Source organism: Thamnophis sirtalis, unplaced genomic scaffold, assembly GCF_051295495.1.
Source record: "Thamnophis sirtalis isolate CommonGarterSnake01/CBP01778 unplaced genomic scaffold, rThaSir2_p1.2 scaffold_2, whole genome shotgun sequence".
Taxonomy (NCBI): domain Eukaryota; kingdom Metazoa; phylum Chordata; class Lepidosauria; order Squamata; family Natricidae; genus Thamnophis; species Thamnophis sirtalis.
The window spans coordinates 57,293,591-57,318,430 of NW_028261382.1; the positions used below are offsets into that span (position 1 = coordinate 57,293,591).

General features: G+C 42.4%; 1 protein-coding gene across 2 annotated transcripts in view; it reads right to left on the reverse strand.

Annotated features, from left to right (window-relative positions):
* Positions 1-24,840, reverse strand: part of MED13L (mediator complex subunit 13L) — a 191,047-nt gene that overhangs the window by 54,411 nt on the left and 111,796 nt on the right. For both annotated transcript variants that reach the window (XR_015695529.1, XM_087705668.1), the window contains exons 5-7: positions 5,238-5,383; positions 1,744-1,938; positions 550-738 (exon numbers count right to left, since the gene is read on the reverse strand). Coding sequence is in view for 1 of the 2 variants with exons in the window: in XM_087705668.1 (XP_087561794.1) it covers positions 550-738; positions 1,744-1,938; positions 5,238-5,383 (530 nt within the window). In the remaining variant the exon portion in view is untranslated. The remainder of the gene's footprint in view (positions 1-549; positions 739-1,743; positions 1,939-5,237; positions 5,384-24,840) is intronic.

A 24,840-nucleotide genomic window follows, 5' to 3' on the forward strand; every position in this document is an offset into this window, starting at 1 on the left:
CCTCACTGAGGACTACAAGCAGAGGCTTTCCAAGCAGAGGGAAGACCTGCGTGAGTGCAAGGCCAGGTACTGGCACCTGGAGGATCAGCTGGCTGAGATGGTCAGCCAGTTCCAGGCCATGATGCAGTCCCACTGGAACGAGGCCCTCCGGCTCTTCGCCACCAGCGGCGCTTTCCTCCAGCCTTCGCCCAAAGCCCCCCACCAGGAGGCTGAAGCAGACCCCAAGTTGGAATTTCTACCCCCCTCCGACCCGCACAAAAAGACCCCGAAGGGGGAGACTCCCTGCAGCAACACAAGCGTTCATTGCACGTGTCCATCCCAGGGGCCGTAGCTTGAGGACCCCTGATTTAGTGCAATATAAAAAATGCAAATAATTTTTCTGCGGGCCACCAAGATTTTTTCACAGACCACCAGTTGGTAACCACTGGTTTAAATTATACCATTCCGAAAGAAAGAAAGAAAGAAAGAAAGAAAGAAAGAAAGGAAGGAAGGAAGGAAGGAAGGAAGGAAGGAAGGAAGGAAGGGAGAAAGACCATGTATTTCGCTTACCTATGACAGTCTGCTCCGGAGAAGTGGGCGGGGTGAGCAACATTCCACAACTGCTGGTGTCTTTCAAAGTCCCAGCTCCTTGTTGTGCCACACTGTTGTGGCTTCCTGGTGCGGAAGAGCTCTGGGAGACGGGAATGTCGTTTTGCGAGATAAGAACGAAGGCAGAAGGGTACACCATCCGGACACCTCCTGTTAAGGCCAAGGGGAAGGGAGGGTGGGAGTGAGACAGAAAGTTGAGGTGGTTTTTTTTAAAAACGGTTATATTTGTAATTTAGCAATGTTGTGTGTATTTTGACATGCAAATGGCATCGGCAATTACATACATATACATATACATATATTTGTGTGTGTGTATGGTGCATCAATTAGTTGGAGGGAGGGAGGAAGATGGGAGGGAAGGAAGGAAGATGGGCGGGAGGAAGGGAGGGAGGAAAAGGAAGGAAGGAAGGAAGATAGGAGGGAGGGAGGGAAGGAAAGAAGGAAGGAAAATGGGAGGGAGGGAGGACAGAAGGAAGGAAGGAAGGAAGGAAGGAAGGAAGGAAGGAAGGAAGGAAGGAAGGAAGGAAGGGCAGGAAAGAAAGAAGGAAAATGGGAGTGAGGAAGGGAATGAGGAAAGAAGGAAGGAAGATGGGAAGGAGGGAGGGAAGGAGGAAGGGAAGGAAGGAAGGAAGGAAGGAAAATGGGAGTGAGGGAGGACAGAAGGAAGGAAGGAAGGAAGGAAGGAAGGAAGGAAGGAAGGAAGGGCAGGAAAGAAAGAAGGAAAATGGGAGTGAGGAAGGGAATGAGGAAAGAAGGAAGGAAGATGGGAAGGAGGGAGGGAAGGAGGAAGGGAAGGAAGGAAGGAAAATGGGAGTGAGGAAGGAAGGAAAGAAGAAAGAAAGATGGGAAGGAGGGAGGGAAGGAGGGAGGGAAGGAGGAAGGAAATGGGAGGGAGAGAAGGAGGGGGGAATTGCTTTGATGCTTAAATAAAAAAACAAAGAAATTGTCTGAAACGATCCTAAGTTACAAAACCAAACCCACCAAATTCCAAACAAAAGAACAGATCAAAAAACGAGAAGAACCGCAGTAAAACATGTGTTATACTTCAAGACTTAACGTTTTTATAACGCTGTTGTATTTGAACTGGAACCGATCAAAGAGAAGAGACTTTTCAAGGGAAGGGGAATAAAAAGAAAAAAAAAGACAGATTCTCACCAACAATGACTTCTACGGCCACGGGGAAATCGTCGTCGTAGCCCAGCTCCTCTTCCTCTTTCACGCTCTCCTTCCTCTTCAGCACCATGGGATAAAAATACTGCCATTCTTCAATTAGCTTCCTGGTGGCTGGGTCAGACATCTTGTAAGCTTGGCCAGTTAAAGTGCCACTTAAGCCATACGGACTGATCAACACTGGTTGGGAAAAGCATACACACAGAGAGAGAGAGAGAGACACACACACACACACACACAAACGAAACAGTGTGGTTAGCACCTCGATTCCTCAAGAGATCCCCCAAAATCACTCAAATCTTCTTCTATAGGAAGCCATGAGGCACAATGGCATTTTTACTAAGAAGGGAGTCCCATTACCCTGTTTCCCCGAAAATAAGACCTCCCCGGATAATAAGCCCCATCGGGCTTTTGAGTGCATGCGCTAAAATAAGCCCTCCCTGAAAATATTGCAACACAGCAGCAGCCATGAGGTGACCATGCTCGCTGCCTTCTGCATCTCAAAGATAATAAGACCTCCCCGAAAATAAGGCCAAATGTTTATTTTGGGGGTCAAAAGAAAATAAGACCCTGTCTTATTTGGGGGGAAATACAGTAAATCATAATTACAGTTACCAAGGTTGAGAAACACGGCTTTAAAGGGGTGAACCAGGCCTGTATTGCCACATTATCCTGTTTTCCCCAAAATAAGACCTCCCTGGATAATAAGCCCAATTGGGCTTTTTAGTGCATGCGCTAAAATAAGCCCTTCCTGAAAACATTGCAACACAGCAGCAGCCATGAGGTGACCCCACTCGCCACCTCGTGAACCTCAAAAATAATAAGAGCTCCCCGAAAATAAGGCCAAGCACTTATTTCGGGGGTCAAAAGAAATGACCCTGTCTTATTTTCGGGAAAACACGGTTCATTCTTCTAGGTGTAGCAACGAGACCAGGAAACACTCTTGAGTTATTCCAACTTCCTTCTGATAAGGATCGTTCTTCTTATTCAGAAATTGAATCCAGGGAAGTCCTCGACTTACAGCAATTCGGTTAGTGACCGTTTGAAGTTACAACGGTGCTGGGAAAAGCTGACTTCCGACCAATTGTGACCCTTGGGACCGCTGCGGCACTCCTGTGGTCTGGTGATTCATGTCCGGAAGCTTGGCCACTGAGTCAGGTTTATGATGTGTCCCAGTGATCCCCTTTTGCGACCAAAGTTAACGGGGAGGCCAAATTCATTTCACAACTAACTTCACAAACGTAGCAAGACCATTCACAAAATGGGCCAAAGCTCACTTAGTAGCATTAATTATGGGCTTGGCTGCGGTTGTAAGTTGAGGGTTAGCTGCAATTTGCATAGGAGAGAGGAATGTCCCAATTATTTAGGCTTTTCACCCTAGCCAATGTGGTTGAAGTTTCATTTAAAATCCTTCTAATCAGTCCAAAGAATTTGCTCTTCAAATCCTTAAAGCGCTGAGTTCAAGGTAAGGCTCCATGTTTTTAAAAAGAAAACACATCTGTAACAGCACACAAGAAACTCACAGATTTTCTTTTCATACCCCTTGTTATTAGGAGTGGTGCAGTGGCCCAGAGGTGGGGCTGTCTCCTCACTATCAGGAAGGCTGTGAGTTCAATCCTAGGTAGAGGCAGATATTTCTCTCTCTGGGTACCATGAAAATATATCTGCTGATCAAAACTCTGTTCTGGCGACAGGAAGGGCAGTAAACACTCTGCTAGCTCCAATTGCCTAGAATCCACCCCACAAGGGATTATGGGGTCGTTAAAAGAGGACGACGATTCCATCTCAGGTCACTTTTTAAGCCCCCTAGTTGCTCATTTGGTGTTTGTGTTTAAGGGTTTGAAATCTGAGGGTAACATTTATTTATTTAATTTGTATCCCGCCTTTGTTGTTTTTATAAATAACTGAAGGCGGTGAACATATCCAACACACCTATTTTCCCACCACCAAAACAACAACAACCCTGTGAGGTGGGATGGGGGGGAGAGAAGGGGGGAGGGAGGGATGGACCAGTTCCAAGTCACCCAGTATTAGTCGCTACCCCAATGGGAAATATGTTGGCTATTCTGCAAATGGCAGCTTTGTTAATGAACTAACAACTGTGTATCACGGCAACTAAAAAGGGGATAGGCAATCCTTAATTAAATAGAAAAAAATTAAGAAAGCGGTTCAAACACAGCAGGTTAAAAGTCAATTAAGGAGGAGGGGGGAAAACAGATTCAGATGAAATAAATATAATTATGGCCACTTTTGCTGCCCATGCATTGAGCTTTTAAGGAAAGATGCATGCTAGGAAAATACCTGTTCCTTGAGTGGGAAAGAATTAAAGCGATGACACTATTTTTTTTACGCGTATGTTCTATAAATAGGTCACATCAGGTATTTTTTTCTTTAAAAAAATGTCTTTTACCATATTTTTCGGAGTATAAGATGCACGAAGGTTTTGAAGAGGCAATTTTTTTTAAAAAAAGTTTTTGCACTCTGCAGACCTCCCAAAAACGGCCCATTTTTTGCAAAAACGGGCCCGTTTTTTTTTCTTCAAAAAAAAGGGGCATGAATAGCCTTTAGGAGCCTTGTAGAGTGTTCAGGGGAAGGGCAAAAACGAGCATAAAATGGCCCATTTTCATGAAAATGGGCCAGTTTTTTTTGTCAAAAAGGGGGCATGGATAGCCTTAGGAGGCTCATAGAGTGCTCCTGGGGGCTGGGGGGATTGAGCAAAAGATGGGCCATTTTTCGCTCATTTCTGTCCTCCCCAGCCCCCAGGAGCTCTCTGAAAGCCTCCTAAAGGCTCTGCATGGCCATTTTGGCCCCATCGCTGCGGTCGTTCAATAAGCAACAGGGTTGTTAAGTGAACTCTGCGACCACCTCAAATAGGAGCCGAGTTGCCAAACATCCGAATTTTGATCTCATGATCACGGGGACACTGCAACGGTTATGAAGCGTGTTACGTTATTAAAAGCCCCATTTACCGGTGCCACAGTAACTCTGAACGGTCATTAAAAGGAGAGTTGTAAGTTGAGGACTACCTCTGTACCCCACCAGTACTTAGGCAAGCCCAAAAATGCCATATCGCTTTCTCTTAGACTAGAATCTAATCACTTAGACCCATATTTTTCCCAATGAGTGAACTTTATGTCTTGTATCTTACATTGAAGCCGGCAAACCGGAATTCATGATTTCATGACACTGTTTTTGGTCATAGGAGGCTGCAGGGAGGCCTGCTAGACCCCAAAAAGGCAGCGGTATGGAGCGCAGAGAGGGGGGTCATGCACGCATTCCATTATGGGTGCGAAAGTATGCGCTTTTGGCACACAACGACAAAAAGGTTTAGCCATCGCTGGTTTAGAGTGAACGCAGCTTCATTCGCATCCCAGAAATGGAAAAGAGGAGGGGGGGAACCAACTCTGGAGATGTTTTGTTCGAGGTTACATCACCCCAAGAAGCCCCCCCCCCGGCCACCCGAAGGACACGCGGCCTACCTTGAAAAGGCATGGGAGAGGATTGGGCCATGTGGAGGTGCTCCTCGCTGATAAGGTAGATCGGCTGGTGCTGTGCGATCTCCACACTGGTACACACGTTGCTTTCTCCGTGGAGGAAGAATGTGAAGGCGCAGGACAAATGCTCACTGCAGGGAGAGAGAGAGAGAAATAAGCAGCTCGTTAAATCCTAAAATCAGCGCCCCGGGAGTCCTCCAAATTCTATGAGTCTCGCTCGGATAGAATTCACAAGGCACAGGGGTTGAGAAACGGGGTAAGCCCGTTCTCATAGAACATAGAATAATGATACAATTTGGGATGGACTAGTGTAGGAGTAGGAATGGATTTCCACAGGGGGGAAAAAGTTCCAGACTAAAGGAACCAGGAACTCGGGTGACCCTGAGGACACAGATAAACCTTCTAGTGGCCTCAACGACCCTCCAAAAGGATGCAAATGACCAGCTGTCTGCAAGGAGTATAAATCCTTCCATTCCCCACCATCCTGTCCAGAGCTGAAGAAGTTCCTTGGATGAGAAGCAAAACATCTTCAAAGAAAAAACAAGAGAGTCCAGTTGCCTCTTGAAAAAAACCACCTTTGGGACAACCTGGATGACGGAGAATCTCTACAGACTTATAGAATAGTAGAGTTGGAAGGGACCTTAGAGATTTTCTAGTCTAACCCCCTGCTTAGGCAGGAAACCCTATACCATTTCAGACAAATGAGTTATCCAATCTCTTCTTTAAAACTTCCAGTGCTGGAACATTTAAAACTTCTGGAGCAAGTTGTTCCACTGGTTAATTGTTCTCACTCTCAGGAAATTTCTTCTTGGTTCTAGGTTGCTTCTCTCCTTGGTTAGTTTCCACCCATTGCATCTTGCCCTGCCTTCTGGTGCTTTGGAAAATAAGTTGACCCCCTCTTCTTTCTGGCAGCCCCTCATATATTGGAACACTGATATCATATTACTCCTAGTCCTTCTTTTCATTAGACTGGATATATCCAATTCCTGTAACCGTTCTTCACATGTTTTATCTTGCCTGTTGTAGGTAGTAGAACTTGTCAGATCCTCCTTGCAAAAAGAGGTAGTCCTTAACAACATAATTTTTGGGTTCAATTGTGCTTGTACGTTGAGGGCTACCTGTATGTCTGTACATAAATGTTGAGCCTTCCTGCTGTTTTGAGCATGAAAATCAGCCTGCGCACATAATGAAATTTCCCACCTGCAGGACAAGGCACCACTACGAATTGGAGATCAGAAAATATCAAATAGCTGTATATTTGATAGAAGATATAATGTATAACCCTAAGTGTATATTATAAAGATATCCTGTTGTTGATAAATAATTTTAATAAGAAAGTAATCAAAAATTGCTATGTATGTATGTATGTATGTATGTATGTATGTATGTATGTATGTATGTATTTATTTAGTGTCACAACCCCTGGTATGCCCAAATATGGGAGGAGGCATACTGCTTCCTTTCTCTGTCTATCGGCTCATCACAAGAGACCATCCAGACAGAAAGCCAATATTTTTACTGTTGCCTTTGTTACATTTGTAACATTCATATACATGAAGTGAGTATTTAGAATACCTTGTTGAAAAATGAAGTAATAACAATTTTGTTTAAATGTATGATGTACAAGGATAATAATGAACATAAGCATACTCGATGGATGATTGGTGGGATTATACATAATTGAAAAGTGATATATATAAATATAAATAGTTGGTAAATTCTTTTATACTGTAAAAATATTCAGAATGGGACAAGTGATTATATAAAGGTATATTGTTATTAAACAGACAATCAAGAATGTAAGGGAATTAGGTTTATTGAAAAGAAAGAAATATTAACCGTAATTGAATATATGTTGTTCAATGAAAGTGAGGTATCTAGTTATATTAGACGGAAAATCTGTGATTGTATATGTAATTGAGAATATGGATGCAAAAACACTTGTAACCAAATGACATGCTGTATGTAATGGATGAGAATTTTTTAATGTTGTTTTTTATGTTTAAAAATTTTAAAAAATTGCAAAAAAAAAAAAATAGCAAATAGCAAAGTACTAAATATACAAGTATATATTCAAGAGCGAGATATAAAAGGTGGGAAACACCAGTTAGGATAGATTAGCGAAGGAAACGGCATAAGAAATGATACTAAACTATATTTGGGTTTGCGGAAATACCATCCCAAGGAAACATAAACTGAAATTTGAAAGAGACGCCTATAACAACAGAAGAAGAAAGGGAGAGAGGAGGAGAGGAGGAGAGGAAGAGGAGGGAGGGAAGGAAGGAAGAAGTAAGGAGAGGAGGATGGAAGGGAGAGAAGGAGATAGGGTAGGAAAGAGAAGAGTAAGAGTAGGGGAGAGGTAAGGGAAGAAGGAAGGGGAAGGGGAAGGGGAGGAGGAAAGAAGGAGAGAAGAGAGTGAGGGATAAAAGAAATGGAAAATAAGGTGGTGTTACAACAGGCGGAAGGGATGATAAATAAAGCAACCCAAATTCTATATTATACCCTTTTAAATGGAATAACAAATGTATAAGAATAACAACTATGTGAATGTATGATTGTATGTAAGAGAATAAAAAATAAAAAAAACTTTAAAAAAGAAAGAAAATATCAAATAGCTCCGGGGGTGGTGGTGGTGTTTGTTTATTTGTTTGTTTGTTCCCCCCCCCCAACAGAACGAATTCCATGCACAGCCTATAATGGCGGAACAGATGTGTCCCGCAATGAACTATGTGTCGTTCACACTTAACGACCGTAAGAATAAGAAATTCCAAATGTTGATGAGAATGACAGCTGAACAGAGTGTCCTGGGGCAGCCAGCTAAGCAAGTGCCTGCAAATGCACAGCTTAAATGGCACATGTCCATTATCTGTTTACTGACACCATGGCAATCGGCTCCGTGCGAAATGCGGACTGTAATGAAAAGCAGCTGGAGAACTTACAAAATGCAGGGGGGAATTTTTTTTTTGTAATTTTTAAAAAGGCAGATGTGCGAGAGTCACTTATTTATCCACTTGGATCGACCTGAACGAGAAAGAAGGAACGTGTATGGTGGAGAAACACAAGAAAGGCTCCGGATTTTAATTTTCTTTTTCCCCAGGATCTCAAAACATGAAACCTAAAAACATGACAGCGAAGTGATTTATGGAGGGGGTGGGGGGTTAGCGTGGAGGTTTCATAACTGGAGACAATCTTAAAAAAAGAAAAAGTAGCAAGCACATGCATGGAGAACAAAATACACAAAACAACACCCAACATTTCTGGAATTTTCATCCTTTAAACCCCCCCCCCCCAAATCTTCCTTTGAAATGGCTTGCCATCTCTTCAGTTCTGCATTCTTCCAATTCCGTTACGGTGTGGTTTTTTTCCCCCCACCGTGTTCCTTTTTTTTTAATACGGTTATTATTAAATAACGGTTTTCTGCTTAATTATATTTTAACAGCTGTCGTAAGCCACCTGGTGACTCTTCTAGGTTGAAAGATAAGTTAATTATTTTAAATAGATGTATGACAGACATCCACTGGGAATCTTTGCCGGGTTCCAAACTGCATTCACGTACACCCAGGAAGATAATATATTGATTATTATTGTGGGTCCCAGAGTCAGCCAGATGTTTAGACCTGAACTGGGCATTTTTTTTAATCCACCGATTGAGTCCTTCCCGAGGACCTGGGATAGGCAGGGGTTGTTGTTTGATTGTTAAAGAAACTGTCACAGGCTATACTGCTAATTTTTTTTTTCCTTTTTCCTTCTTTTTTCATTTCTGCTATGATTTTGCACCAGTGAGGTTAAAACCAATTTCGTTGTATTTAAGTACAATGACAATAAAGATTATACTTATACTTATAAAGCGCTCTGTGCTCAGAGCTTGAAGCATTGTGAGGGCCCACCCACCCCGTGATCAGTTTCTCTTGCTCCCCCTCTGGGAGGAGGATTCCAAGTATCTCTCGCAGGACAACTAGATTCTGGATCCGCATTGTTCCTTAGGCTGTCCGTCTTGTCAATTTGCAGGGTTCCGTTTCCCACCACCACCACCACCACCACCACCACCACCACGTGTATGTAAACATTCGAACGAGACAGTGATGTTTCTCCTTGCCATTTATGTGGGGGTGTGTGGGTATACGCATAATGGCCATCTTTTGAGAGCTGGGGGCAATCAGATTCCGTTTTAATGTATGCTGATCCGTGTACATTTAAAGTGATAATAAAGTTCCTATTCTGTTATGTTCTATATTCCATTCTATTCTCCTCCCTTCTTCCCTCCTCATTCTATTCTATTCTATTCTAGTCTAGTCTAGTCTAGTCTAATTCTATTCTATTCCAATATTCATTCTATTCTAATTCTATTCTATTCCAATATTCATTCTATTCTAATTCTATTCTATTCTATTTTAGTCTAGTCTAGTCTAATTCTATTCTATTCCAATATTCATTCAATTCTATTTCATTCTATTCAACATTCATTCTATTCTAATTCTATTCTATTCCAATATTCATTCTATTCTAATTCTATTCTATTCCAATATTCATTCTATTCTATTCCAATATTCATTCTATTCTACTCTATTCCAATATTCATTTCATTCTAATTCTATTCTATTTTATTCCAATATTCATTCTATTCTAATTCTATTCTATTCCAATGTTCATTCTATTCTAATTCTATTCTAATCTATTTTAGTCTAGTCTAGTCTAATTCTATTCTACTATAATATTCATTCTAGTCTAGTCTTATTCTACTCTACTCTTCTCTAATATTCAATATAGTTAGTCTAGTCTAGTATTCTCTAATTCTATTCTACTCTATTCCAATATTCATTCTGTTCCAATTCTATTCTATTTTAGTCTAGTCTAATTCCATTCTATTATATTCTACTCTAATATTCATTCTATTCTAGTCTTATTCTAGTTCTATTCTATTCTATTCTCCTTCCTTCTTCCCTCCTCCATGAGATTTACCTAAGAGCTGCAGTGACTCACTGAAGAACCTGGGCAAAAAGGTTTTAAAATTGGGCACGACTCACTTAACAACCGTCTTGCACAGCGATTGGTGGCCCTGGTCTCAATTGTGAACAAACGTAGAGGATTACCTCCAAGCAGATACGCCAGAACTGTCTGCATATTCCTGTAACTACTCCACTGTTCTTGCTCCAGCGTGAAGAGAGTCTGGCTTAAGGAATGCAAGCAACCACCTTCCCCCCCCCAAAAAAAAAAAATTGCAGGAAAGTAGAGGTGCTATTTAACGACCAAAACACACATTCTCCTCTTCATTGGCAAACCCTCCTGTGGCCCAAAACAGTTACTGCAATTCTATTAAAGCACTCACGTGTGCTTCCTAGCCAGTGTGGCTTTGTGTGTGTGTGTATATATATATACACACATAAAGCAGAAATATAACTAGCCCCGGGCTTGAATGCAGCCTTCCAAATTAGCCCCTTTCAAAGCTTCCAATTAATTGAAAATGTTAATGTGGGGGAAAGGAAACAAGATTAAAAACATTAGGAGTATTTAAATTAAATCAGATTCTTTTTTTTCTGCCTGTTTTTTTTTAAGTGTGGCTCCCACATTCAAAGTTTAAGCGCTAGACGAAAGTCCCAAAGTGGGTGTATATATTTTTTTTTGCATAAGATAATAAAAGTGTAGTAAAGCTGTTGAAACCAAGCAAATCGAATCAAAGGTGGCAAAAGGGACACTAAAAGCATCATAAATGCGAGCCAGTTGCCAAGTGTCTGAATTTTGATCACCTGACCATGGAGGTGTTGCGGTGGTCGTAAGTTTGAAAAATAGTCGTAAGTCACCAGGGCCGTTGTAACTAGAAATGGTCACTAAATGAACCGTTGTAAGTCAAGGACTACCTGCAGCATGGGGCTCTAGATTAAACGTAAAGGAATTCCCTAGGCACCTTTTTTATTTTGTTTCTCAGTTTCAAAGAGAAAAATATAATCCCACCCTTCGTGGGTCTACTTCTCAACGTTATATTTAAAGATGCACAGTACAGCTTGTAAAGAGGGTGCAAATCCATATTAAAAAAAGTCCTGTTCAAGTTATGCTACCTTAACCATGGTGGCGCAGCAGTTAGATTGCGGCATTGCAGGCTAATTCTGCTGACTATTGCTATTATTCTTCCTTCCTTCCATCCATCCTCCATCCATCGTACACAGTGGTTAAAATGCAGCATTGCAGGCTAACTCTGCTGATTGCCAGCAGTTCAATCCTCATCGGCTCAAGGTTGACTCTGCAAACTGCTTAGAGAGGGCTGGAAAGCACCATGAAGCGGTATATAAGTTCTAATTCTATTGCCGTTATGGCACAGTGGTGAGAATGCAGTATTGCAGGCAAACTCTGCCCACTGGCAGGAGTTCGATCCCGACCAGCTCAAGCTTCACTCAGCCTTCCATCCTTCTGAGGTCGTTAAAATGAGGACCCAGACCGTTGGGGGCAAGACGCTGACTCTGTAAAATTGCTTAGAGAGGGTTGTGAAGCACTACAAAGCAGTATATAAGTCTAAGGGCTTTTGCTGTTGCTATGACATTTGGAGAAGAAGGAATAATCAAGTAAGAGATAACTTTGCTTCCATAAGGTGATTCACATTTGGAGCAAAGGGATAATATAGGGTTTGTTTGTTTTAAATCTCAGTTTCAGCACAAAAAAATAATAATAATTTCAGCTGCCCTATCCTCTATTCTATTCACATTCACACCTGTCTCCAAAGGTACACATTTACACAATATAAAATGTTAATAATTTAGCAACATTTATGAAAATGTCCTTATTCAAGTAATTTGTAATAGTGCAGATACCTTCGAAAGGTTAAATTGCCCCCTGCCTCAATGCTTTCTCCGCCCCCCCCCCCGCCCCCAATGGTACAGAGCTGCCTGGGAAACTAGATGGAAACACAGACGAAGCCTCTACATGTGCTTGATTTCCATGTAAAATGTTTCTCTTTGGAGGATTAAATAGCTCTTAATTTTGAATAATCAGCCAAGTGTGCCAACACAGCCACTTCGCCTAGACGCCTGAATGCCCCAATATCCCGCGAGGGCTTGGCTTTGATCAACATAAAGAGATATACATGAAGGGCTTTCTGGAAATAATTAACTTAATCAGATGTCATTGAAATTCATCTTCTGCTTAACGGAATCTAAAATAGTGACCAATTGCTCATCCTCCAGAGCCAACAAGAATTCCAATTGAGGAGCTAGTGATATACGGGACGTGCCAAATTGATGAGTTTTCCAACGTAGAACTTCCATCTCGAGCCAAAGCTTACAAGCCACTTGAAAAGGCACTTCCTATGCTCTCTCTTTTTTCTTTTTTACAGAAAAAAAGCATTAGGTTATGTCAATCACTCGGTCCATTCATAATGACTGTGAACAATACGAAAAGTTCAGCTATCCACTATGGTGTTTAGAGCATTAGTAGCAGAATACCTTCCGAAGTGGGTAAAATGAGGACCCAAATTGTTGGGGGCAAGAGGCTGACTCTGTAAACCACTTAGAGAGGGCGGTAAAAGCACTGTGAAGCGGTATATAAGTCTAAGTGCTATTGCTATTGCTATTGCTATTGCTTTCTTTCCTTCCTTCCTTCCTTCCTTCCTTCCTTCCTTCCTTCCTTCCTCCCTCCCTCCCTCCCTCCCTCCTTTCACAGTGGTTAGAATGAGGTATTGCAGGCTGACTCTGCCCACAGCTAGCAGTTCGATCCTGACCTGGCTCAAGGTTGACTCAGCCTTCTATTCTTCCTAAGTTAGTGAAATGAGGACCCAGATTGTTGGGGGCAAGAGGCTGACTCAGTAAACCACTTAGAGAGGGCTGTAAAAGCACTGTGAAGCGGTATATAAGTCTAAGTGCTATTGCTATTGCTATTGCTATTGCTATTGCTTTCTTTCCTTCCTTCCTTTCCTTCCTTTCCTTCCTTCCTTCCTTCCTTCCTTCCTTCCTTCCTTCCTTCCTTCCTTCCTTCCTTCCTTCCTTTTAAGGTGTGCAGTAGTTAGAAAGCAATATTGCAAGCTAACTCTGCCAACTGTCAGCAGTTCTATCCTGACCAGCTCAAGGTTGACTCAGCCTTCCATCCTTCAGAGGTGGCTAAAATGAGGACCCAGATCATTGGGGGCAAGAGGCTGACTCTGTAAACCGCTTAGAAAGGGCTGTAAAAGCACTGGGAAGTGGTATATAAGTCTAAGGGCTATTGCTATTCATTAGGGGCCCTGCAATTGTAGTAATCCGTTTAACAGCAAATTCCTGCTTTTTTCACGACATAAAACACGACTGCTTCTTTTCTTTCTTTTTTTATGTTCGTCTGGTTCCTCGGCCACCTTCGCCCATTTCCCCACCGCCCTTTAAAATTCAATCTCATGCGAACAACAAATGCCTCTTTGTGCGGGATTTCATCATAACTGTGTTTCTTTCCATGACTCTCACGTCGACGCCTAGAGGCACATGCGCCACCCCTTTAAACTTGTCTAATCGTGTTTCGTTTATTAGCTCAAAGCCGCTTTGCTTATATCGTTGAAAAGAGCGCAACATTTAGAAACGCTCTCTCCAAACCGAAAGTTTTGGTTTTAGAAAGGCTCAGTTTCATTTCGGGAAAGCTACAGGACGAAAGTCATGCAATGTTCCAGATCTGCCTCCCACCCCCACAAAAAAAGCTTTTTGGTGCACAAGGGTGTGTGTGTGTGTGTGTGTAACACAACACCTCTTGCAATTTCCGAGGCTGCAACTTTTCTGAGCTTGAATGGGAGCCAGGAGACTGTCCATGCAACCCAATTTTAAAAAAAGAATAAGGCTAAATTCAATGTTATCCAGATAAGCAATGAGTCTGGACCCCCCTTTTCCTTCCACCAGCAAACATAAACTGCTTCTGACCGCAGACTGTCCCATTTAAAATCTATCCGATGGAGGGAATTGCTTGCTGTTGGACAAATTAACAAATGGTAAGCTAGAAAAGAAAAGAAGAGAAAAGAAGAGAGAGAGAAAAGAAAACAGAAAAGAAAAGAAGAGAAAAGAGAAGAGAAAAAGGAAAGAGAAAAGAAAAGAAGAAAAGAAAAAGAGAAAAGAAGAAACGAGAAGAAAAGAGAAAAGAGAAGAGAAAAGAGAAGAAAAGAGAAAAGAGAAAAGAAAAGAGAAAAGAAAAGAGAAGAGAAAAGAAAAGAGAAGAGAAAAGAGAAGAGAAAAGAGAAAAAGAAAAGAAAAAAGAAAAGAAAAGAGAAAAGAAGAAAGGAGAAGAAAAGAGAAAAGAAAAGAGAAAAAAAAGAGAAAAGAGAAAAGAAAAAGAGAAAAGAAGATACTTATCTAAGATTTATTAATTAGCCCATTTGTTTCAGTAACATCCAGAGCGCAGCAGCAATAACATCCTGTGTTACCCCAACACTTCTTTTGCATTATGAAAAGTGTTTAGATAATGTTAGAAAAGGCATTATCTTGACACTGGGTAGTAGGCACGTTCTTGCCAAAACTGGCATGCTGGAAATAATCTTGCTTTGTCTCTTGATATTCTTTTTTCTGGCTGATGTTATCTCTAACTCTTCACTATTTCCCTTTTGCAAGCAAATTTAAAAAAAAAACAAGAAGAAAAGAGAGAGAAAGAGAGAAGAGAGAGACAGAGAGAGAACTTTTTTGTCAAACATGGAAGCAATTTTGAGACAAAGTAAGGAACTGACAAGATTGTGTGGGTTTGGGCCACTGTGTGAATTGATTCACAAAAGTCAAGTGAAGTTTTAACACCAAAGCCTCTAACCCTTTGGGGATAAGAGTTGCCTGTGTGAACACAGGTAGTTCTCAATTTACAATGGCTGTGAAAATATCTACAGACCCCTAGCATGCTGGACATAAATTGTTTCAACTCCTACCCTCAAAAAGACACTATGAAGCATTGCACACCTGAACAACTAGACACAAGGACAGTTTTTCCCCAAACGCCATCACTCTGCTAAACAAATAATCCCCTCAACACTGTCAAACTATTCACTAAGGCTGCATTACTATTACTATTAGTCTTCTCATCATTTCTATCACCCATCTCCTCCCACTGATGACTGCAGGATTCTAACTTTGTTGCTTGTATCCTTACAGTTTATATTGATCATTTACTAGTATGATTTGATTGCAATTTAATGGCTATCATTAAATTGTGATTTGTAATGAATGCATCTTGTGCTTTTATGTACACTGAGAGCATCTGCACCAAAGACAAATTCCATGTGTGTCCAATCACACTTGGCCAATAAAGAATTCTATTCTATTCCGTTCCGTTCCGTTCTATTCTATTCTATTCTATTCTATTACAGACTATTCGAAATTACAATGGCAATTAAAAAAAGTGACTTCTGGACGTTTTTCACATTTAGGGCTGTTGCCGCATCCCCAGGGTCACATGATTTATATTCGGATGATTGGCACCTGACTCTCATTTATGAGGGTTGCAACATCCTGGGGTCACGTGATCCCATTTTGCGACCCTCTGACAAGAGACATCAACAGGGGGAGGGGGGGGCAACAGAGTCACTTAACCGCTATGTGACTAATCTAAGAACTGCAGTGATCCACTTAACAACTGTGGCGGGAAAAGTCATTTAAAAAATTGGAGCGAACTCGGTTGACCAATTTCTCACTTAACAACACAGCTTTTGGGCTCAGTTGTGGTCAGAAGTGGAGGACTGCCTGTATGCTCAAGTGGAGGCCAATAGTGGGTAAACAACACACCAAGTGAATGCAGAGAGATGCAAAGCACATGATGAAATGCATATTTACTCTGCTGGTAAATGTCTGTTACTACCAGGAACATGTCCTGACAATGGCTTCGTTTGGGCTAATGACAAGGCCAAGAAAGTGGTGGCTCCATTATTGCATTTAATCTGGACACAGAAGAGGAGGAAGATGATAAGAGTTATGACTGCTCTGCGCTCACCTTCCTACAAAATAAACTTGGAAGTAGCTACTAGATTGATAGCAAATCCCACTTCCCCCCCCCCCCCGCTGGCTCCCTGCTTCTCCACCCACCCATCTTTTTATAGCAATAGCCCTTAAGACTTATATACCGCTTCATAGTGCTTTGCAGCCCTTCTCTAAGTGGTTATAGAGTCATCCTTTTGAGCCAAGGTGGCGCAGTGGTTAAATGCAGCACTGCAGGCTACTGCTAGATCAGCAGGTCAGCGGTTCAAATCTCACCGGCTCAGGGTTGACTCAGCCTTCCATCCTTCCGAGGTGGGTAAAATGAGGACCCAGATTGTTGGGGGCAATATGCTGACTCTCTGTAAACCGCTTAGAGAGGCCTGAAAGGCCTATGAAGCGGTATATAAGTCTACTGCTATTGCTATTGCTATCCTTTTGCCCCCAACAATCTGGGTCCTCATCTGACCCACCTCAGATGGACAGAAGGCTGAGTCAACTTTGAGCCTGGTGAGATTCGATCTGCCAAATTGCAGGCAGCCGGCAGGCAGAAGACATAGCCTGCAGTACTGCATTCTAACCACTGCGCCACCATTCTGATACTGTTACATTATCCTTGTTTTAATTTTTATCGTCTCCCCCCCCTGTTGTTCCACTACTTCACTACTGCCTTAGCTGCTTCCAGATGGTATCCAGTACTTCTGGACCTAAAACATGTTGTAGATAACAGGTCCTCTGTAACTCCATCAAAGAGCCCTGGTGGCCCAGTGGTTAGAATGCAGTATTGCAGGCTAACTCCGCCGACTGCCAACAGTTCGATCCTGACCGGCTCAAGGTTGACGCAGCCTTCCGTCCTTCCAAAGTCCTAGGTTTTTGGGGCCATAGGCTGACTGTGTAAACTGCTTAGAGAGGGCTGTAAAGCATTATGAAGCAGCATATAAGTCTAAGTGCTATTGCTATTTTCCTTTCTCTCCACAACAGCCCAATTCACCATAAACGTGGCTAGCACTGCTGAGGGTTTTAAAGTTTCAACATAATGTGTCTCTTTTTTTTTTAATTCCGATTACCCTGTGATCTTCAGACAGCTCCAGATTTTTTAACTGTATCACTGCAATTCTCTTTTTAATATTAAAAGCCAGTGAAAAAATAGTTTATACTGTGCTAACAAGTTTCTTTTTGTAACAGGTCAGGACAGTTAATTCAGCTGCATGGCATTCACACAAACAATCAGTTAAAATGCATCATTTCTCTATTCCCTGCAGGCCTTTTGGCATCAGAAAGGCATTAAAAAGGTTATTCAAAATGTTGGTGGTGAAAAATATTATATAATGCCATCTTCCAAGAATTTGCAATTGTTTCCCCACCCCAGTTACTTAATAATCACAGCTTTCTTCTATACTTAATAACTCATTCCAAACATTTAAGAATCCATAAATCACTTTCCTTGCTATCATACTTGCATTTCCAGTTGCATTTCATCACTTTTTAAATTATGTTTTGTTAAAAGAGTTTTTTACAGCATTAAAACATTTAAATGGAAAGGGAAAGTCAAAGAAGAGTTATAAGAAACGAAGGAAGAAACAAAGGAGAAGGAAGAAAAATAGACAAAAGGAGGACAAAATATAAGGAAACCACTTCCAATTTTCTTTACAGTTGTTAAGTGCAAATTTTATCCTCTCTAAGGTTCCAGCATGACTTCCCTTCTTTTTTAAACTACCCTTTCTAATCATCAAACCCATTGAGTAACTTTTTTTTTCATTTTCAGCAAAAAGTCCATAAAGGGTTTCCATTCCTTAACAAATACAGTTATTGTCTTTTCTATAATTAAACAGGTTGCATCTGTCATCTCTGCAAATTCTGTCATCATCACCAACCGTTCCTTCATTTCACTTCCCCTTGGCTGACCCTTCACCTCTATGCAGACAAGAATTTATAAAATAATAATAATTGAAAAAATTGCACAGCTCCCAATAGCACTGAAGGGAATGGAATTGCGGCCTGCCATTATATCCAAATGCAGCCAATCAACTAACAGTAAATCAATCAATTCGGGAAATCATTTTTGAAGCAGCAAAACTATAAAATGACATATTTAAATGACTGCAAAACCTCTTTTTTGATCATTATTGCTTAGTTGGACATATTAACTGTCACAGGGGGGATATATGGCTATGAACGAATAGAATAGAATAGAATAAATATTGGAATATAGAATGGAATGGAATGGAATAGAATTCTTTATTGGCCAGGTGTGATTGGACATACAAGGAATTTGTGTCTGGTGCATAGGCTCTCAGTGTACATAAAAGACAAGATACATTTGTCACGAAGCATAAGGTACAACGCCTAATGATAGTCATAGGGTACAAATAAGCAATCAAATCATACTAGGAAACAATCAATATAAATCGTAAGGATACAAGCAACAAAGTTACAGTCCTGCAGTCATAAGTTCCTGCAACCGTTCTTCATTTGTTTAGCCTCCAGCCCTCTAATCATCTTTTTTATAATGTGGTGACCAAAGCTGGATGTGGTATTCTACGTGTGGTCTTAAGAGAAAAAGTTGAACCCGCAGAAGAGAGTAAAAGCAAAAAACTATGCTAAAAAAAATACGGAAGCTTAATTGGGCGTTGTGCCGATTGTTAGTTGCAAGGACAATCCTAACAGCATCTCTTGAAGCCGCCAGCTGCCTGATTATTATTATTATTTATTTGTTATTACCCTGTTTCCCCCAAAATAAGACCTCCCTGGATAATAACCCCAACTGGGCTTTTAAGTGCATGCGCTAAATTAAGCCCGCCCCAAAATAAGCCCTCAAATTCCACTACGAATTCCACTACGAATTCCGTTTCCCCCGTTGTCCTCGAGCGAAGCTCACCGCCTCTAGATTTCTTGGAAATAATACAAACTATTTTGCCATTTCCACATGGGTTTGTGGTGCTGGGTTTCTTAAATTCTCAGTCCAATTTCTCTGTGGTCCTGAGATTTCCCGGCTTCCCTTCATCCAATAACAAAATAATTTCAAACTTGGTTTGCTTTCTTGGTGATCAGCCGAAGGTTGGTTAGATATTGCCGCGGTTGGGGACTTCCGCTCTGACATTGTGATACTACCCTGTTTTCCCCGAAAATAAGACCTCCCCAGATAATAAGCCCAACTGAGCTTTTGAGCGCATGCGCTGAATTAAGCCCTCCCCAAAATAAGCCCCCCCTGAAAATATTGCAGCACAACGGCAGCCCTGAGGTGACCACGCTCGCCGTCTCCTGCACCTCAAAAATAATAAGACCTCCCCGAAAATAAGGCCAAGCCCTTATTTCAGGGGTCAAAAGAAAATAAGACCCTGTCTTATTTTCAGGGAAACAGAGTAGTTGCAAGGACAATCCTGACAATATCTCTTAAGCAGCCAGCTGCTTAATTATTATTAATATTATTTATTTGTTATTAGAATATAACAGAGTGCGCCTGCGGAAATGTAAGATGAACTGATTATATTTTCAGGTAAAGCTCAGACTGCCAAGGTGGAGAATTCAAAAAAATCAGAAGCAGCTCAATTATCAGGGCGTTGTAAAAATAATAATAATAAAGGAATGATTTTGGCTGTACCATTAAAACACAATCTAATATGAAAGCATTTTTGCATTATTTATCACCCGAGTAAGAAACGCATTAACATAGTAATAGAGGAATGAACGTTATATTTGGTGATTTATCCTGCCAGTGGTTTAGTATATTATTGGGTTCAGTTGCTTGGCGTTTTGCTTTTTTGTTCTTTCAAGTTTTTGCTGCCGATTGACCAAATAAATAAGTGTTGCTTTGAAATATTTGCATCTGGCCACTCCTCTGTCATCGTCTGTGGTCAGACATGCCGACGGCAATTAAGGATTGGATTCTGCTACTTTCTCTGCCAGGTGCCTGGAAGGTTCATGCAAATCTCCAAGAAGATCAGCTTTTAAGAGAGCATTCAAGGGTTTGGAAGAAAGGGAGGGCACTGCTGATTCAGGATCTCTGCCAGCTCAAACAGTTTTATTAGAAGGAAAACACTGAACATTAGCAGTGCAGTGAAATCTCAGCAAAAGGGAGAAATTAAATAGTTTTGAGGTCAGCGCTGGGCCTTTTATCTGCTGTGGCAGGCAACAACAGTTGTCCCTGGGTTTGCTGGTGGGAGTCATAAGCCACTTGAAGTGACTGGAGTATTATATCCAATTGTGATTAAACCCCCAAAGCTGGCAGTGGATTAATTAGCGCGATGCGGCCCTGTTTCCTAATCAGACAGAGCTGCATGCGTTTATGACCCCGGTCTTGCTAATGCTGGTTGACAGAAAAGGGGCAAAAAAATTATATGCGCCACTGATCACTTTTCCAACCACGTGGTCTAGAAAAACAGTGAGGATGTGGAAATTTGGGCTGTTCGGGGAGGTACAAAGGGTCTCAAGGACCTTAAGGTCCCCTCAGGTTTGTCTCAAGACCTCATTTGAACCTTCTATAAACCCATCCCCAAGACATTAGGCAATTTCTCAAAAATGTACAAAGTTACTCCAGAAATTAGAAAACAAGGCTGTTCGTATCTCTGTTCATCCGTCCATCCATCTACCGATCTACATACCTTCCATCCACGACTCAACCACCCACCCATCCATCCATCTGTCCATCCATCCATCTATCTATCTTTCTATCTACATACATACCTTCCTTCCATCACCCAACGACCCACTTATCTATCCATCCATTCACATACCTACCCATTTGTTCGTCCATCTATCTACATACCTTCCATCCACCACCCAACCACCCACTCATCCATCCACCTGTCTGCCCATCCGTTCGTCCATCTACATACCTTCCATCCACCACCCAACCACCCACTCATCCATCCACCTGTCTGTCCATCCATCCATCTACATACCTTCCATCCAACACTCAACCACCCACTCATCCATCCACCTGTCCGTCCATCCATCCATCTACATACCTTCCATCCACCACCCAACCACCCACTCATCCATCCATCCATCCGTCCATCTACATACCTTCCATCCACCACCAACTTGCTCGGCTCCATTGATTTGGCTGCATGACGTGCCTTCAAACCATTTCTTGGCTGGGATCTTCTGTTCTATTTACCCAGGAAACCACTAAATTTAATGTTACCCAGGGTACATGATCTTCAAAAGATTTGATCGGTTGGCATACCACAGTGCCATTTTAATAATAGACTTCGGTGAATTACTCTTGGTTGGGGTGGGAGGGGGAGAAGGAGGTCTACAGATGCTTTCCTGTCTAGGAAACCTATTTTGAGCAAAATGTCCCATCTATGCAATAACCATCTTCAGTAGTGTGTGTGTGTGTGTGTGTGTGTCAATGCATATAGGGGCTAGGTCCTGGTGCTTCTGAGCTAAAGTGACAGGTGTCACGAAAATTAAGAGAAAGCGTTGGAAGTTTCTGGATCAAAATTCGAAAGGAAGATTCAACTTCAATGGTTTGATTCTTTGGCATCTGCAGAAGACGCCAGCCTAGGCTTCCATCTAGTGAGAGCAATCAACAGAAGTTCGGAAGTTGAGGAAGCTTCATCACTGGAAGCTTTCAAGAAGAGACTGGACTGCCCTCTGTCAGAAATAGTCTAGGGTCTCCTGCTTGGGCAGGGGGCTGGACTAGATGACTTTTTTTGTCCGTCACCCCCTCCCCCCAATTTTCCAGGTTTTATGCCGAGATCCTGGTGTCCTTGAAGTGAAGGACAATGCGAAGCTCACCAAGTGGGAGTCTCAAGATGAGCATCAAAAGCAACCACCAAATCTCTCCAGGAGGCACTGTGACTTCAACTGTCCCATCTCTTTCTCTCTCTCTCTGTCTCTCCCTCCATCCCTCCCCTCCCCTCCGCAATGAATTGATTAAAATCCTAATTGTGATAACATATAGCACGGGGATGAGGGGTGGGGGACAGCAAAGCGAGAAGGAAAGCTCACTATCATCGGGGGCTTTCCTGCAGACGCCCCAGGAAGAAGTATGGAACAGGGGAACAGGGAAGAAGAACCTCAGGCATTAAAATAATTTATTTCAAAACAACGCGTGCTTGCACTCACACGCGCGCAAAACACACACACACACACACACACACACACACCTGAACATGTAGTGCGTTTCAGGCAAAGGCTCCTCTTCTGACATCATCATGCCTGTATCTTTGCTACTTACAGCTGGTTGCCATGGCAACAGCTAATGTCTCAATGTCACACGATGAATAATTGCTGGCTGAAAAATGAAGATTGCTACCACCGCAGCAGCTCTATAGTCAAAAAAGGGAAAGGGTGGGGAGGGAGAAATAAAACCAGTTGGGTCTTATGCTCATAGAAGTCAAATGTTTTAAACTACGGTGGCAGGGATGGTCCATCAGGAACAAAAAAGCAAATGGCTCCGGGTTTTTTAAAAATATTATTATTGGGGGGGGGGGGGAAAGGGGGGTTGTCTCGGGTCTCGCTCTGTCTCGAGGAAGTCGGAGCTGAGATGCTGCAGGCTCCGACTATAAACAATTTACAGGCCGCCTCTCAAGTACTGGCACTTCTCCTTCCCCAAACGAAGAAGCACCATGCTTTTTCATTTCCCAGTGCATGGCGCACCAGGGAAGGGCGAGAGGAATAGAACAGAATCACAGAGTTGGAACGGACCTTGGAGGTCTTCCAGTCCAATCCCCTGCTCCGGCCGGAGAATCTACGCCACTTCAGACAGATAGTTGTCCAATCTCTTCTTAAGTGTTGGAGCATTTACAATTTCTGGAAGCAAGATGAATGCATGCGCCCTGAGCATGCATACATCCCACACATATGCCCTGAGCATGCATGCATCCCACACATATGCCCTGCCCCCATGCATGTGCGCATTCCCCCCCACGCAAGCACCCTGCGCATGCACGCTAGAAACCCTAAGACCAGCTGGCCGGCGGGACTCGCACCCGCAGCAGAGTTGAACTGGGGAGACAGCTCGTGTAACATCAGAGAGTGTGCTACGTTGCACTTCTGGCGTGAGTGCCATCACAGAGATACAGTTGACATCAACTAGATGTCCGTGTTCTGAATATCGTGCAGAATTAAATCAGAGTCCAAGGCAGAGCTATCCTTAAAGTTCCAATTTAGTAAGACAGACATGTTGGCAACAAACTGTGGAATCCCAAATCTGAAAACTTCCCAGGATTCCACCCAGTTGAAAGTTCATGATGCGGCGGAGACAAAAGATGGCCTTGGGCTTCTAGAAAGGAATGACAACAACACATTTTACAATTCTACTCCTTACTATTCCCCCTCCCAATTACTACACTAATGAAACAGCATGGGGAAATAACAGAGTGTGTGCCAGGCCAAAGATCCTAAAAAAGGAATATGACTGGAGGCCTGACACTACATTTATTTCTGCATTTCTTTTTCTCTCTCTGGCCATTAATTTCTTGGCTAAGACAGGAATCTGTTCCCCCCCTCTTTTTTTTTTTGCACAACGTTGCTTTACCTCAAAAGGGAACAGCTTGACGGCATGTATAATTGTAGTGTGAGGAACGCTGCCCCTGTGAGATGGGCACCTACACGAAAACAAAAACAAACCTCGCAGAATTTCCTACAGAGCACCCCGAAGACGTTGAAAAGATTGATGAACATCAGTGGTGGGTTTCAAAAATTGTTCGAACCTACTCTGTGGGTGTGGCCTCCTTTGTGGGAGTGGCTTGCCGCCCATGTGACCGGATGGGAGTGGCTTGCCGCCCACGTGTCTGGATATGAAGATGCCGACGACACTTGTCAGAACCACCTTAAATTACCTCACACACAGCACTGGATTGCAAAAGAATATGATGTAAACTTGTTTTTAAAAGGCATCTTTGGTTTGCGTTAAAACAACTTCAACATGCGCAATGTTCTGATTGCACCACAAACGCAGTAGTCATCCTTACCTTTCACAGAGGCCCTGAGTTTTATAAATATGAGCATGATAGTGTAGAATAATCATATCCAAGGACCAGTGGTGGGTTTCAAAAATTTTTGGAACCTCTTCTGTAGGTGTGGCCTGCTTTCCCGGGTCCACTGGTGGAACCTCTTCGGTAGATTTGATGAACCGGTTCTACCGAATAGGTGCGAACTGGTAGGAACCCACCTCTGATCGACATGCAATTTTTTAAAGTTTTTTTTTAAAAAATGGCTGGTTAAAAATGGAAGGAGCCTTGGGGGGGGGGGGAATGTAAGCGTGTTAAGGTTTCTGTAAAAATGTCCAGCCCGGAGGGGACAGAGGGAAATGGTTTTGTTTTTTTATCAGGATGGAACTCCTGGTACAGGAAGTCCTCAACCTACGACCACAATTGAGCCCCAAATGTATGTTGCTAAGTGAAGCATCTGTAAAGGGAGTTTTCCTCCGTTTGACAACTTTTTTGGCAACATTCGTGAAGTCAATCACTGCAGTTGTTACACGAATAACACGGTTGGTGGAGCGAATCTGGCTGTCGTCATCCCCCCTCCCCCCCGTGGACTTTGCTGGTCAGAAAGTTGTGTAAAGTGATCAGATGATCCTGGGGCCCTGCACCCGTCATAAATGTGAGTCAGATGTCTAGGATTCAATGTCATTTGCTGTGATTTGCAGAAAAAACATTTACTGCCAACCTGCCTTCCAGTGAGGACCTATACATACTGCAGAGTCAAAACGAGGGCCGTGAAAATAACTACAGACCCCTCGCATCCTG